The 12,038-nt window shown below is 55.1% G+C and overlaps 3 protein-coding genes across 3 annotated transcripts; 1 reads left to right on the forward strand and 2 right to left on the reverse strand.

Moving 5' to 3' along the window:
- Positions 1 to 1,398: 1,398 nt before the first annotated feature.
- CGCA056_v006740 (Cell division control protein 42-like protein) lies at positions 1,399 to 2,524 on the reverse strand (the record flags this gene model as incomplete). Its single annotated transcript, XM_037321989.1, has 4 exons — positions 1,399 to 1,464; positions 1,518 to 1,896; positions 2,071 to 2,190; positions 2,505 to 2,524. The coding sequence occupies 4 exons, from the start codon at positions 2,522 to 2,524 to the stop codon at positions 1,399 to 1,401; spliced, it is 585 nt and encodes a 194-aa protein (XP_037178908.1).
- A 5,603-nt stretch (positions 2,525 to 8,127) lies between these two features.
- CGCA056_v006741 (uncharacterized protein) lies at positions 8,128 to 8,766 on the forward strand (the record flags this gene model as incomplete). Its single annotated transcript, XM_037321990.1, has 1 exon — positions 8,128 to 8,766. One exon carries the CDS (start codon positions 8,128 to 8,130, stop codon positions 8,764 to 8,766), a length of 639 nt encoding a protein of 212 aa, XP_037179370.1.
- A 922-nt stretch (positions 8,767 to 9,688) lies between these two features.
- On the reverse strand, positions 9,689 to 11,744 carry CGCA056_v006742 (Uncharacterized protein; the record flags this gene model as incomplete). Its single annotated transcript, XM_037321991.1, has 3 exons — positions 9,689 to 10,897; positions 10,948 to 11,254; positions 11,317 to 11,744. The coding sequence occupies 3 exons, from the start codon at positions 11,742 to 11,744 to the stop codon at positions 9,689 to 9,691; spliced, it is 1,944 nt and encodes a 647-aa protein (XP_037178906.1).
- Positions 11,745 to 12,038: the final 294 nt, after the last annotated feature.

A 12,038-nucleotide genomic window follows, 5' to 3' on the forward strand; every position in this document is an offset into this window, starting at 1 on the left:
ATGGCCTTCCTCGTGGCGTTCGTAACCGGCTCCCGACATAGTATGCAACATCAAAGACAGCGAGAGGATGAAGTCCAAATGCGGGGGAGGCAGGAGCGAGATTCGAAGAGAAGAGGGAAAAGCCCGGGTCTCCCCCGCAGGGCGTTTGAACCCGTCAGTAAACGGCACTAGTCTGACCACATCTGTCTCGCATTGATGGTGGCAGAGGCGCCCGAGGTGCGACGTCATTCCCCTTATGCAATACGCCTACCACCCCTCAGCCGAAAGATCGAGGGGACCAAGGGGTTTCTGGTGGTCGTTGCGCCTCTATGAGTCGTCTCCTGGGCAAGATTGCAAGATAGGCGTAGCGGAACAAAGAAAGCGGTTGTGTGGCGGCGTCAAGACCGCTGGGCAGACGGAACAACAATGCCGTCCATGTCGCAAAGCTTACTGCTCACCATCCATTGCCCATCGCGTGTGTTTGTCTGCCTCAACGTGGTGGCGGTAATGCTGTCATCTCTCCCTCTCCCTCTCCTGCAGGCACCATCAGGGCCTTTGGATGGCGTACTCGGGGCCGAGAGAGGAATTTGCACGCAGGAATGACTCGCCGGGCCGATAGGTGGTGTAAACACCGAGTCTGTGGTGCGATGGACGAAGCAAGGTTCCTGGACTGGCCGGTGCTCATCGTCAGTTTGTGTCTGTACGCCCGTCCAATCATCGCAAAAACCGAATAGAGAATAGGGTCACCAAGCACTTCAGCGCGAAAAAAATTGACCATTGATTTAAAGTGCACTCCAATCGCCAAACTGTCCTATCGAAGTATTCCTGCCTGCGTGTGATGAATTTACCCATCCCTAAATGTAGAAAGAAGCAAGAAAGACCACCAAGATCCGGGCTAGGGGACAAGGAGCTCGAGGGGCTAGGAAGAGGGAAGAGGGTAGTAGGTTGGGGGTAGAGAGAGAAGGGGGGAGGGGAGGCGATGAGAGGACCTTTGGGAGTTTGGGAACCAAGTATACAAGGGGAAATACAGCCCGTCGTTTTGATCCGTTTCCCTCTTTTCCTGCAGTCCCCCTCGTGACGAAAGATGCCTGATAGCCCGGACTGTCGGTCAGATGGTCCAATCCAAACCTCGCTGTCGTTGAACCAGGAAGCCCAATCCATTAATTCGCGAGAGATGACTGCCCTGATCGGTTCCAGAGTTGCGGCTAACCAAGATCCAGCGTGTCCTATGCCATGCGCGCTGCAAACAAAAAGAGGCCCAAAATGCCATTCAAAGCCGGATGTCCAGAACCGTTTGCGCGCGCATCTGGAAGGCAAGAGAAAAGGCCCAAGCCTGGTTCTCGGCTTTTTCGCTCGCCGCCAGAGCCAGAACCTGGGCAGGGCGGAAGGAAGCGAGACCCGTGGGGAGAGGGTTCGCAATCAGAGGACAAGGCACTTGTGCGACTTCTTCTTGGGAGCAGGGGGCTCCAGAGCCGCAACGATCGCCTGTACACGGGTTAGTCGCGCATCATGGCAACGATGACGGAGGAAAGCCGTACCTCATCAAAGACATCCTTCAACTTGAACTGCGTCAGAGCACTGCACTCGACGTACTTCACCGCTCCCAAGTCCTTCGCCATCCGCTCGCCATCCTCTTTCCGTACGGGAGACATCTTCTGCTTAGAAAGCTTCTCGCGCACGCTGGGATCTTCTCTCAAGTCCACCTGGGTGCCGACGATAAGGCAGGGGACGCCAGGGCAGTGGTGATGTACCTCGGGGAACCACTTCTCGCGGACGTTCTCGAAGGAGGCGGGTGATGTGACGCTGAAGCAGACGAGGAAAACGTCGGTCTGGGGGTAGGAGAGGGGGCGCAGTCTGTCGTAATCTTCCTGACCGGCGGTATCGAACAGTCCCAGGGTGTAAGGCTCATCTCCGATCCTGCAAAAAGTGGCCATCAGCGCAAGGCCTACCAAGTTTTCCCAAACAATGCCAGCAGATTCCATTCCCTTGATCCTCCCATCCCTTTTGCCCGTCCATTCATGCTAGGTCCCCCCTCTTCAAAGGGCGTTGGAGCCTGGTGTTTGTGTGTCTGGAAGCGCTGGAGAAACTCACATTACAGTGACGGCGTAGTTATCGAAAACGGTCGGGACGTATTCGGAGGGGAACTTGTTCGTCGTGTAGCTGATGAGAAGGCATGTCTTTCCGACCGCACCGTCGCCGACGACAACGCACCTGGAGGATGAGGGTCAGTTCTGGTCCTGAGCACAATGCCCAGTGACATGCGCGCTTTGATGACTGCGGTGAGAGCGAGGGGGAGAGAGGGGTCAGCCCAATCCAGAGGCAGCCAGCGCCAGAGAGGGCAGCCTCGGCCATCTGGCTAAATGGGCAGTATGGCCATGACGAGCGACCACATCTAGATGGGCGAAGATATTGAGGCAGGTGGAACAGAGCGACGCAGCTGGAGTCGAGGGACTACAACTTGTGACTGGGGAAGGGGATGGAGATGGGAATAGGGCCACGGCAAAACGGGGAGAAAATGTACGCACTTGATAGTAGCGACGACCATTGTCTAGATCAAAGATGCTCCTGTGCAGGAGCAGAGACCTGGGGAAGAAAAAAAATAAGACTGGTCTCTCAGTCTCTCCCTTATCGCGCGGCGCGTCGTCGAGTGTCTCTGGTCTTGTCGGGGTGTGATTTCCAGGCGGGTAAGGTAGGCAGGTAGGTTGGAGAATGGCAGTGGTAGTTGGTAGCAGTGGTGGTTGCCGTCGCTGCAGGGCGAAAGATGGGTAGTGGAGACGGTCGAATCGAAATGGGGGGGCGCGGCGAGGAGGAGGAACGTGGAACGGGTCCTTGTTCGAAGCCGCAGGTAGGCAGGCAGGGCGGGTGGTGGTGGTGGTTAGTTGGAGAAGGAGAGAGGGTCCAGGGTGAGCAGGTCGAGTAGGCCCGTCTTGCAAGGTAAGCGTGGGATTGGAAGTGTAAGGTAGCGGCGTCGCAGCAGCGATAGCGGCAGACGCAGGAATAAGGCAGGGCCCGGCCAGGCAAGCTAGCGGGTCGGGTAGGTGAGTGGGTGGTAGTGGCAGAGAAGGTCAGTTGTGCGTGGTTTTGTCGAGTAAGAACGGCCAACGGAGAGGAGCAGGTGGGCGGGCGAGGTTAGGGAGAAGAAGGAAAAAAAAAAAAAAAAAAAAAAAAAAAGGCAAGAGGTGACACTGGCGAATGGTGATGAATGGGTGGATGGGGAGGGGGGGGGGCCGTCCCAACCAAGGTCGCAAGTGAGATGTCGTCGGGGATTTTTTGTGTTCTTTTTTAGCAGTGATGGCGCCGGGCGGTCTCGACACACGCGCGGGAAAGTGGAACAGCAGGCCCGACCTGGAAGTAAGGTAATAGAAGGGGGGAAAGGGGTCACCTTGGGGGTGGAAAGCCAGAGGCGAGGAGCGGGCGAAAATGAATAATGAAATAAGTTTTCTGGGTAACGACCAGCAGCCTGAGGACCTGAACGCTTGGAGTGCGAGGTGTTCCGTCAGGGAAGGAAAGCACCATGGACTACGGATACCTGGACAGACTACAAGTACCTGCGACGGCAGGGGATCGAGGGGAAGAAAATAAGAAAAGAGAAGGTTTAAAAAAAAAAAAAAAAAAAAAAAAAAGGGAAAAGATTCCGCACGCAAACCGGTAATTAGTAGACACGATGGGCGGCTGCAGGAACAGTACCTTGCACCGCGAGGCTTGTGTTGGTTGTGCCAAATAAAATAAAGGTATTCGAGGATTGAAAAAGAAAGAGAAAATTAAAGGTTCCCTCTGAGGTTGCTGTTGATCATGGCACGCACGCAAACTTTGGTCCCATCTACGGAGGCAGGCAGCGGCTGCAGTAGCACGAATAGTGGCACCAAGTCATGGTCCAGTGGCCATGGCCAAACTCGTGCTTAGTAGGCAGGAGCATGCCAGCTTCGTTCCGGAAAGCAACGTAAATGAGATCCATGAATGGCAATCTACAGATACCCAGGCAGGCCAGATATGGCAGGCCCTTTTCAGAGGCTAAAGATGACAACCTATCAACCTATCTTACCTTGCCTTGGACAAACATACAACACATGCGATCTGGAAAGGGGGGGGAAAGCCCACACTCCTTTCCTCACGAATACCTTTGACAGAACAGGTCGGTGATTCGGAGGACGAGGGGAGACGTGGGAAGGGGGTTTTGCAAGGCTGAATCTTGCAAGTTTTGGGATTGGCGCCTGCCCTTGGACGGGAGTTCACTGTTCCAAAGGGATGGATGGCGCCTGGCCAGTGGCTCTCGGGTACTTGGGACCGCCTGTTGGTGCAGTATTAGCTGCGAGCTGGACGGCATGGCACAACCCCGGAAGGTCGACGAAGCAGAGCCCAGGGCAAACCAAGCACCGCCTTTGGAGTTTGGAGTTTGGACTGGGGGGTTCCCATCAACCTCAGCGAACCATCACGCCTGGGCTGGCCTGCGTCCAAGGGGTACGTAGACCCGTACGAGACGGACAAGACATTGCCAGTCAGTCCCAGTAGCCAATGCCCGGATGGTCCCTCCTCTCGCTCGTCCAGTCTTGCCCGAGATGCAGCAGCATGGACGGGAGGGTAAACAGCCGCCCAAGACTGAGGCACGCATATGGGGTGTCGTCCCTGTCATTGGCACTGCGTATTTGACATCTCCACCACCATGGTGATGAGGTGAGTTGGTCGAGTCTTGGGTTTGGCTTCGTGGTTCCGTCTCGCTCGGGGTCGGACGCGGGGCACTCGTAGCTTGTTTTCGTTGACCTCCTCTTTCTTTGCTCACCGCCCTCACCAACCACTTTTGCTACCCGTAAAGAGTGGACCGGTCCCTCGTCTTTGGTTTAAGCGGGACGCGGGATCTGCTGGCTTGGAGTTCAGCAGAAAAGAAGATCGTGAGCCGGGCTCATTCCGAAAACCATGGCGCCAGGCCCGGCCACTCGAGGCTGGCGGCTACCCCTACGCACTTCGCAGTTCGTGGTGACATTGGGTGTCATCTGTCGGCAGAGTGGCTGTTCGTACGTACATGGAGTGCCAAGTGGTGCTGCATCTCAAGACCGCGACCCAAGGACCCTCGTCCTGCGTAAATTGGGGATGGTCTCTCCACTCCATGCAGCGCTGCGACTTTAACACGCAAAATGCATGTGCATAGCGGTACGTACCGGTCCCAGGGTAAAGTGGGCCCAGGACGACACTGGTGGACGGAGCGACACTGGACACCGCCCAACTCTAGGTAGGTAGAGCAGTGCAGTGCAGTCAGTCCAAGCTTCTTCTGTAGCCAGACCCAACCAAGCAGGTGCACAGCCAGCTCCCAACACCACCACCTCAGCTCCAACGCCCAACATCTATCTAGGTACCAACCTACAGATACCATTATGGTATGCACATGCAGCTCAAGCATCAAGCACAAGCACAGGCAGAGAGAGCAAAGCACAAGCAGCGGAGCCGACAGCTGCACCTCATTCCTGACATCACGCCAGCCAATTTGCGGCCCATTTTGCTTCTTACCTCCTGCTGCATCTGCCATTGCCGTCTTGTGTCACCTCAGCCCGCCACGGTGCACCCCAATCACTCTCAACTCGGGTCGTGATATCTCTTGTCGGAGGCATCCTGCTCTAGGTATCCGCGGATAGGAAGAACCACCAGTTCGTTCTCGCTTCAGTAGAGCTATGCCGTTGTGTAATTGGCCCCCACGCAGTAGGTACACCCTCTCTCTCAAGCCGTTTTGATGTCTCTTTTAAAACATCCAAAGTCAAAACCACTCACCCACCTTCATACTACTCTCTCCCACCCCGTCTAACCCCGAATGCACAGAGCAGTTCGGGGTCCTACAGATGGACATCAACGCAAGTTTGTCCAGCAAGCTTATTTCTTCCCCATCTACCTATCCAAACTCAAGCCATTTCCTTTTTCTCACGTAAACATCTGACGGCTCCCGCCACAATGCGTATCCTGGCCTCCCCATCTCGGAGCAAAATCATAAGTTTGACCACCACCGCCGCCGGCCTCCTTCCGCCTCGCATGGCCTGCAGCGGCCGTGTATCGAGATGGCAGGAGCGCCGGATCCAGACCGTTCTCTTTGCCAATTGTCCCGAGTGTCACTTTCAAAGCGGCTGCAAATCCTGGCCCGCTGGGTCCCACGCCTCTTGCCCTGCGCCGATGCTGGAACGGTGCATCGGCTCAAGGTGACCTACCTTACCCGGGCGTATCCGCACCTCCATAAGCCACGGGGCCCACGACCCTTAAGATTGGCCAGGCAGCGATACTTGAACCTCCCTACTCATTCACTTGACCGTGAGAACTATCTGGGCTGTTTCAGTCAACACCTGCCGAAGAATAAGAAAGCCGGGTTTCCTCGACGTTGGCTAAGCATCATGTTGCCAGTAGTGTTTACTCACACAGGCAGCGTCAGGACAACTTGCTACGCCCGAGGCGCCTGTGCGTTGGGTTCATCCAGCAGATACTTCAGCAACCCTTTCTTTGTCTCTGGCTCGAGCGGCCTTGACACAAAATGCCAAAATTGACACGCCATCCCAATTGCTGGTTGTGGCATGTTGTGGCATGTCGTGTCAGCTAGAGACACGTCCCCTATGCAACTTTCCTTCTGCCGCCTGCCGCCGCAATTACTCGTCGCCGTTGGTGACAGAAAACGTGGGAAATCGAGACAGCAAAGGACAAGGCACGCCAGAGATTTGGGGACGGAGGGCGCCACGCTGCAGACGATCCCCTCGCAAGTCATTTGGACGACACGCACTTGAGGCAGGTCCCGGGAGCAGGGAATAAGCCAGACGGGGGACCGGTCAACGGATACCCGCAGACTTCTTCAATGCTTCCATCCAGCCATGACTCCGGCACCTGGCATAATGGCTTTGGGTTGCTGTCTCGCATCGTCTTGCCCTATTACTCCAGCCCGATGTTCCATCGCAGGGAGGGCAATCCAATCTACCGTCTTGGGGGAAGCTAAGCAGTCTACATGCCTTTTTTCCGCCCATCGTCATTCCCAGAATCCCAGTACCGCTGTGTTCCAGGGTCCAACGTGATCGAATACCGGGATCTCCGACATAAAAGGATGGTCCACGGCTCGTGCGCAACGGATTGGCGTTGACGACGGGGAACAGCTCCTAAGGGGTTATTGGTCTATTTCCTCCAACCGTCACTGAGGTGTTAGTGTTAACTCATTATTGTCCCGCTCCCTTCAGACAGCATCTATATGCCCCTGCAGTTATTTCTCATCGTTGTGCAATGTCAAGCCGTTCAAGTCGCTCTCTAGCCGCTGTCGAGGCTGAAACATGAAGCTTTGCCGGAAGAGTCACGCTGAATGAATACGAAAGTCATGGCATTACAACTAGCCAGCCAAACAAACGACCCAACGGCTTCCCGTGAAGGCTGCGGCTCGGGGTGGAAAAGGAAGGGGACTTGACAGTTCCGGCCGCCTTTGTTCCGATTGTTTGCCGTCCCCCCTCGAACTTCGCCTCATCTTTGTGCACCAGATTGCCGTTGTATTGCACCCATTCGGTTTGTTTGTTCATCCTTGCCATTGCCCCGGAACGACCGCCCTGCCGTTGGGCTTGCCCAACGACATCTCGTAATACCTACCTAGGTAGTGTAAGTTGCAGCTCCGTGGACAATCAATCGCGTGTGTCCTGCGACCAATTGACAGGCAGGTGCTCTTGCCAGCCCGGGGACAGCTGAAAGTACAGGTACCTTCATCGACAGCTCGCACACCCGGATCAGCACCTAGGTGCTTGTTGAGTGCCAAGTACCACTACGACTGCCACAGACTCGGGTTTTGGGGTCGCTAGCTCAGGGCACCCCCCTGCACCGTCCCTCCTTTGCAGATCATCGCTCAAGCCACGCAAATTCCTTACTACATAGAGCTGCCTCAACTTCATGCTTCGCCTCGCGCAGCCACCTTACTCTGAATACCTTATCACCGTTGCCTAGAGTCAGACCGCTCCATTTCCCGTCTTTGACGACATCTCACCCGTACGAGTACGTGCCACTGTCATTCAAGTGCGTCTTTTTTTTCTCTTTCCGTTGGACACTACAACACCCCACCGTTGCCGTCTCGGCCCTTCTGCCACATTATCACCAACTACATCCGCCCCGGCCCAGCTTCCGGACCCCCCCGTCTGCCGCCGTGCCGCATTACACACCATGGAGAAGGACCATATCGATCAACTGCTGGAGCGCTTTCTCATCCTGCTGGATGAGTATACCGTTCTGCGAGAGCTACTCAGCAAGACTCAGGCTGGCATGTATCAGAACATCGCACGAGCCAACTTCTCCGCAGAGAGGGGCGTCAGATACGGCCCGGACTACTATGACGAGCGCATGCAGGCTTCGAGAATCCTCTCCATCTCTGCCGACAGCAAGGGTGTCCCTCGCTACGAACTTGTCAAGCCTGCAGAAGATGTAACGAACACAGGGACCCAAGAGGCTCCAGTCGGCGAGCGGAAACCCGACGGCCAAGCTGAGGCTCCGGCTGACGAGGTCGAGCCAACTGAAAAAGCAAAGGACGCTACGAAGGCAATGAAGAAGAGCAACGACCCTATTCGGTGGTTCGGCATCCTCGCGCCGATGCCTTTGCGTCAGGCGCAAACGTTGTCGGTCAAGGCCGTGCAGGACGTGATTCCTCGTCTGGTCTCTCTCCAGGCTGAGATGAAGCATGTGGAAATCGAGGTCAGGCGGGCACAAAAGAAGCGGGCCAAAGCTGAGGCTGCTCAGAAGAAGAATGACGAAGCGGCGGCAAGTCGCGAGTCGCACGCCCCCAGGGCAGCAATTGATTCTACGTAACCGGGCAACCCACGCAACCGCAACCTCTCAAACCATCAATGATAGTCGATTTCAACCCAGGACATCCACGAGTATTGTCACATCTTTCTTCTCGAGTTTAACGTGGTCGGAGGGCGGCTTAAGGCTCACCATTTGAAGCCGCCTGCCTGTGCCTGCAAGAGGTTACTTGCAGATACCTCCCGAGATGAGAACGGCTACTGCCAATATCTCCATCAGATTTTATTCCCATCAACCCTCCGTCCTAATCAGGAATACACTTGCAGTGTGACTTGTTGGCTTTCGGCCATTTCAATGTATGGCTGTTAGTGTCTCTGTGACGGAGACTAACATGAAATGGTCGAGGATCTACACAACCTAAGTGTGGCGTGGGGTTGATTTCGTAATGGCGAGGCTCTCATCTGGACAATTCAGTGACAGTATACGGTGTGCGCACCGGTGAGAGGACTGTACCAATGGCGGTGAATGATCCCGCGAAAGAGAGCGTCGACCTATATAGCATTGTATGTGTAGGCCCGTATCTAGATGATGCGCGCAAAACTTGAATCGGGCCTGGTGGGTAACGACGACATCATGTCAACGTTTAACAGGTATGCTTCTATCAATATACGTGAGTCTCGGCCAGTGTTTGTCGTTTTGTTTGGCGGTTGTGATCTTGCAGAGATGTTTAGAACGCCAATAATCCTCATTGATTAGCACAATTGCCCAACAGTACAGAATATGTACTGATCTATTGCAGTAATGCCGCATGGTAATGGCGCCCCTTTTACGCCTTTCTCCCTCGGAGCGATGTTCTTGGGGCAGCCCTATTTTCCCTGCGCTCAAGCATCGTCTTCGATTCAAGTACAAATCAAATTCTTCGGGGTACACAGGAAATATACCCGCGAAGGCAGGAAAACCAGGTGATCTCATTCTTGGCAACCGTCTAACGGAATCTATCTAGGGTTTCTAGGACGTCGTCCAAGGACTCCTTCAAAGGGTGGCCGGTCCCCACATGTCTCTGTAACCGCGCAGCTATGCCAAGAATGGCGCTCGTAGAGTGTACGTACCGCTTCCTCATGCCCTGATGAGCACTCACGAGCAGAGCTGTTGCCAGTTGGAGGGCAGCAATCTGGGCCTCCTGAACGAGAAGAGGCTGTTCGGCCTCCGGAACATCCCAGGCAGCGACAGCAGTGATGTAGGCCATCCAGTCCTCCCTCGCACAGCCATCCTCGCCCTCCACGATTGGCAGAAGAACACGCACAATCTCGATCCCACGGGCTGCCTCGATTTCATCGCCTAATGTCGACGTATGCTGCAGGATGGCTATCAAGTCGGCCGTGAGGGCCTGCCAGCCACCGTGGGTGGAGAACTCCTCGAGTCCTGCCTTCTCGACGAGAATGCCCTCCAGACCAACCAGGACGGGTGACCTGAAGTCTAGTCCAGAGGGAGAACTGGACTTGAACAGGTCGACCAGCATGTCTGTGAGTCCCGCGGCTTCTTTCCGCAGAAGCTCGTTGTCGTCCTCGCGAAGCCAGATGGCCAAGGCCCTCACAGCTGCCAGGATGAGGGGATCTTCGTGTACGTTATCCTTCTTGGACTCCCAAGAAATCGTGAGCCTCTTCCCGGCGGATGTATCTGTCTCTCTGGTGCGTGCGTCGGGGTGCAAGCCGAACGTGCCCGCCACTGACGCGTCCCACCTGTCCCGAAGAAACTCGATGGCCAACGACATGGCTTCCGAGATAGTCCTTCGGAGCTTCAGCAGGTAGTCTGGGGGCATGACCATCGCACCTGGCGACTGATCGTCGTCAAGGCTTCTCACTAAGTAGCCGACAAAGTGTGTAGTGACGTCGAACGCCGAGCCAATACGCTGGGCGACGGATGGGTAGGTTGGGTCATTCAGAAGTTCTAGCAGTCGTGGCAAGGTCACTCTCGTGTCAGTCAGGAGCAGGGTGATGAGTAGGTAGGAGAAAGGCTTGTCGTCTTTGACATCGCTGGTGAAGAGAAGCTTTGCCGCATCCTCGTGATAGACCTCGAGCAAGGAGGCTGCCGCGATGGTGTACGCGTTCCTAGCCTCGGGCGTAGGTCTGCTTGAGAGCAACGTCTTGATGAAGTTAACGATAGTCTTGATCCATGTTGGATTCGACGGGAGCGCCTGCGAGCGTGTAAGTCAGCCGCCTGCGTCTTTTGGGGGGGAGGACCTACCTTTGCGTCGGAATTTCGGAGAAACTTGCCGAGGAATTCAAGCAGAGTGACTCCATCTGTTCCCTTGAAGGATGAGACTAGGGCCTGGATAGTGCTGTCGATTTTCTTGCTCAAGACGACTCTGTCCTCGGCAAGGTCCATGCAGTTGATGTACGCGAAAGCAAAGATTTCAAGAGCCACCGGGTCACTCGGTGCAATCTCAACCAGTGGGCTTACATCCTCAATTTCTGAAAATACCCGCGCGCCTTCTGGGAAGACGACAAGTGCAAGAATGGTCTGCACAATCAGCCGAGATGTCTCGCCAGAACTGCCCCCTTGAGAGTTAGCGTTGCAACTTTCCCCCCTGAAAAATGTCTCTGGTCGACGCACCTCCGTAGCAAGCCTGACACAAGAAGGGGCAGCCTCCCGACAAGCCTCTTGTCTCTCTTTGCCTGGTCAGGCAGTAATGATGTGAATGTGTGTATGACTGAGACGGCCAGGTCCAACATGTTTCTGGCGTCTGCTGCCTGAGCCGACTGGGCGGACGAGCCCGTCTTCACGAGCCGGTCGAGGAATTTGGGGGGGACGCACGCCCAGAGGACGGAGACCGTCTCTGCGTCATTCCTGAGTCCTCCGGAGTTGTCAAGCACGCTTTTGAGAAGTGCCAATCCTACGAATCTCGACGTGTCATCCTTGGCTTTCAGCATGGTCTGAATCTGATCGAGCGAGGCTGTTTGCTGTGTTGCTTGCGGAGCGTCAGACGCCTGCGAGGCAGTCGCCTGCGGATCCGTAGATCCTGAAGACGCGTCTTGATCCATTCCGTTCGAATAAGGACGACCTGGTGTTCTCTACAAACAATAAGGCTGGGTACAGAGTAAGTTGAGTGGGTTGTAAGTCGGATTAGGGTAATTTCCAGTTGTCAACATCTGACAACGCCCGCGCCCTCTTTCATGAAAACCGTCAAACGTTTTGGTAAGGCTCCCCGTTAAACAGAGAATGTCGGTCAACAGACTACCGATCTGCAAATAGAAGCTGCCCGAAGCCAAGACCAGAAGAACAACACTCTCGTGGAAAAAATGCCCCGCGCAGATTTGACCCAGCAGATCGAAGGA

Source organism: Colletotrichum aenigma, assembly GCF_013390185.1.
Source record: "Colletotrichum aenigma strain Cg56 chromosome Unknown KSG_Cg56_contig04, whole genome shotgun sequence".
NCBI classification, from domain to species: Eukaryota; Fungi; Ascomycota; class Sordariomycetes; order Glomerellales; family Glomerellaceae; genus Colletotrichum; species Colletotrichum aenigma.